Raw genomic sequence first — 3,744 nt, 5'->3', positions numbered from 1 at the left:
TATATATATATATATATATATGCCAGGACGGCGACGCCGATGGCAAAACCAGCCGAGAGTCTCCATATAATTGATATCGCCATAAGAAGCGGCGAGCGTGTTACTAACGCTAAAGGCAGCAAAAGGCATGCAAAAGTGAGCGTAAATGTGACAGTGCCTACATATGAGAATCGAAGCAAATTCAGTGTGTAGTGATTTGATTTGTGAAAGTAACATTAGTTACAGTTAATTAGCGATAGTTGATTAGTAATGTCGTATATATCAGTATAAAGTGCACGGTAATATAGCCACTCTTGATTGCTTTAACCTTCGAGTCGCCTCAGGCGAGTGCATTAAGGAACCCGAGTTTTTTTTTCTTTTTTTTGATTGATTTTCACGGGACGCTTTGAATTAGGTTCTTTCAAGGGAAAGATAATATATATATACAATGAGGTAAGTGCTACAGTGACCAGCTCTCATATGAAGCACTGCAGTGGTGGTCGAGTCGTTACACCGTCTGACTTCAATGCGGGAGCTAGTGAGTTTGATTCGCAGTGTCGCCAAGCACCTGTAACTAGCAAGGACGACGATACAGCATGATGGCCAGAACAAGAAGAACGATCGGTTTATTCAGTCACTGATTATATGGGCACACTATAGCGCGCCGAGAGTATCTGCGCATGTCCGATGCGCAGTCGTGATGCAGTAGCCTTGCCGGATACATCATTTCCGTTAACAAAGAAATTACACACCCACCGAAACAGTGATAAGTACATGGCACTTCAAAAAAAGATATCAAACACTGGTTTAAAGTCCTTGTCATAATGAAGACGCTGTGGTGGCTTCACGGTTCGAGCCGACCTTCTCAAAGCTGGCGTCGGTGGTGGAGTTGACTGACGCACCACAAGTGGCGAAGGGTCGCCCGACCTCGGAACTTCGCGACGTCGGCCGTTGGCTGGCGAGGTTGAGGTTGCCACTGTCGGATGGCCACCAACACTGTTGTCCGCAGGGCTGGTATCAATGTCGCCGTCGCTTTCCTCGACGAACCGTTCGCCAGTTTGAAGTAGGTTACGACGACTGCGCCTTAGCAGCTTCTGGTCCTCTGTTTTGACAAAGTAGGCCCTTGGATATGGCGAACCCACCACTTGAGCTTTTCGGGGCCATGCAGCGTCTCTGAGCCTCACGACGACACCATTCTGCAGAGGAGGCAAAGGTCTTCCCCCTTGGGCCTGGCTGTGCTTCTCGACGTCGGTTGCGGTCACCGCACTGAAGTCGGCGAGATTGGCGCGAAGGCGCCTTCCTTGAAGTAGCTCACCAGGGGATCGCCCGTACTCCAGTGGGGTAGAGCGGCAGACCAGCAGGCCCAGCCAGAAATCGTCGCCCGAACCTGCAGTTTTTTTCAAGATGCGCTTCGCAACCTGCACACCTTTTTCCGCAAGCCCGTTTGACTGCAGATAATGAGGGCTTGAAGTGACGTGCGTGAAGTCGTACCTCCTTGAAAATAAAAAGAAATTCATGACTGGAAAATTGTGAGCCGTTATCAGTACTTCTGACACCACGTAACTAGCAAGGACGACGATACAGCATGATGGCCAGAACAAGAAGAACGATCGTTTTATTCAGTCACTGATTATATAGCGCACGATAGCGCGCCGAGAGTATCTGCGCATGTCCGATGCGCAGTCGTGATGCAGTAACCTTGCCGAATGGAAAACCGATAGCACAGCCTGAGGTTACGCGTTCCGGCCATTCTTTACATGAGATGGTGGCCCTTCCGCTTTCTTCTTTCACTCCCAATTCAGACCCAAAAACGCTGCGCCATGTTCTCTCACGGATTGCAGAAACAAGAGTTTCCCTTTTTTTACTCTACCCACTACTATTGCAACAGCGCCCACTCCCGATGCCCAATTACCATACCTGCGCCAGCGGACTCCGAAGCCGACAGGCGAGGTAGCGTCAGCATTTGGGCTACGGGCCTGAGCTGTGCTTCCAGCTGCCTGGCCAGGTTGCCCTGGCATCTCAGTGCATCGGCCAGCAGCCACCGTTTCCTCTTCGTCACTAGCCGGCCCGCGTAAACTCAACAAGCCTGAGCCACCACGTTTCGGTTGCGTTTGTGTCATCCAGGCCGAAGCGATTTGGTGTGACAGAACTCGTTATATCCTCCGCTCCGCGGATCAGCCGCGTCAGGAGTAGACTAGTTCGTTTAAATCTCTGAACTTGCGTTTTGTTTGTAGTTAAGAATGTTTTACCGTGTGCAGTGAACTCTTTGTTGAGCGTTTATTTGTCTATAGTATTTCTCCTTTAGTGTATATTTAAAAGTTTTGTGTGTTATTTGGTAAACCAACGAATTTGCCCTTGAAATAGCTCTCTGAAGTCTTAGAGAGCTGTCGTAAACAGAAAAAAGAACCTGCATCACATATAAAAAGTTCACCGCTATATCCACGAAGTGAATGATGTTAGAGGAGCTTGCTCGGAGATCTTCGGGTAACCCGCGAATGCTCCGTACACATTCCTCTACCATCATATATAGGCGTGACAACGCTGTTATATATGTATTACATAACCAATGCTTATTAATTTATGGTTGGATGCACTATATTCATTTTGATGAAGTATATATAGATTTGTATAAACTATAAAAATTATATGCACCTAAGGGATGTTGTTTTCCCAAGTTCAAACACATTCCTCTACCATCATATAGAGACGTGACGACGTCGTTATGTATGCATTACATACACAATCCTTATTATTTACTGTTGGATGCACTATATACATTTTGATGAAGTATATGTACATTTGGTTGAACTATAAGCGTTATATATACACAAGAGCTGTTGTTTTACTAAGTTCAAGAAGGGCATCCCTCGATGAGTTCGGGGACTGGTTTCCCTTTAAAGATGATTGCTTTATGATAGATGAACTATATGCATTACATATACACAATAGATTTTCTTTTACAAAGTACAAGGGCGTCACTCGATGAGCTTGGGGACTCGTTTTCGTTTAAAGATGATGGCTTTATGATCAGTAAATTATGTTGCCAAGGGATCATGGATGATGGGATGCAATGGAGAGTTCGGGAAGGCAACATCGATACAGGTGCCCCTGATGGTGGTGGGGCGTTTGCAGTCTTGCGATACGCATCGGAGAGCGTAACGTGACATCATGTGTTGGCTGTTTATTGGCAACGCGAGATCTTCCCCAGCTGCTGCTGCGTTGCAAGCCCGTCGCGCTGCTGCCGTTCGTCCTGCGGAGCGGCAGCGAAGAGTGTTCATTTAGTGAGCTCCCGGCGAAGTGAAATGAAGCGAGCCAAACGAGAGGCGTGGTCCTCGAGCAGTCACCTAACTAGCGTTTGCGCTGAGCGTGGTGTCTGCCGCCATGAGCGGCGGCGCGCCATCTAGTAATGCGCTCCTGGCTGGACCAATGAGAATTAGTGTACATGCCGTATACGCCGGCGGACACGCAGGGCATGGAGAATGCGCGAGAATAAGAAGCTTGGCGAGCAAGCTCCTAAAAATATGATTGGAAAGTGAGGACAATATTTCTTTTCTTGTGGAAAAAATGTGGGAACCCGTTCTTTTGTGGAAGAGATCAATAACACTACCATGGATAGTTAACGCACCAAATGTATTTATGTCTTTCAAAAAAAACGTACCTTCTATTTAACGCCCCAGTGTAAAATTCCGTCCTCAAATGCACAAAAAATATACGACACGTTAGAGGGCAAAGACAACATAAAATGTTTGCAAGGAGCCCTTTTGT

At 47.0% G+C, this 3,744-nt stretch overlaps 1 protein-coding gene across 1 annotated transcript; it reads right to left on the bottom strand.

Annotated features, from left to right (window-relative positions):
* Nucleotides 1–761: 761 nt before the first annotated feature.
* On the bottom strand, nucleotides 762–1,997 carry LOC125759178 (uncharacterized). Its single transcript, XM_049417595.1, has 2 exons — nucleotides 1,897–1,997; nucleotides 762–1,473 (listed from the first exon to the last, which is right to left on the bottom strand). The coding sequence occupies exons 1-2, from the start codon at nucleotides 1,995–1,997 to the stop codon at nucleotides 762–764; spliced, it is 813 nt and encodes a 270-aa protein (XP_049273552.1).
* Nucleotides 1,998–3,744: the final 1,747 nt, after the last annotated feature.

The sequence above is a fragment of the Rhipicephalus sanguineus genome, chromosome 7 (genome assembly GCF_013339695.2).
Source record: "Rhipicephalus sanguineus isolate Rsan-2018 chromosome 7, BIME_Rsan_1.4, whole genome shotgun sequence".
Lineage (NCBI taxonomy): Eukaryota > Metazoa > Arthropoda > Arachnida > Ixodida > Ixodidae > Rhipicephalus > Rhipicephalus sanguineus.
The sequence above is the reverse complement of the archived record's forward strand: the minus strand, read 5'-3'. Positions and strand labels throughout refer to the sequence as shown.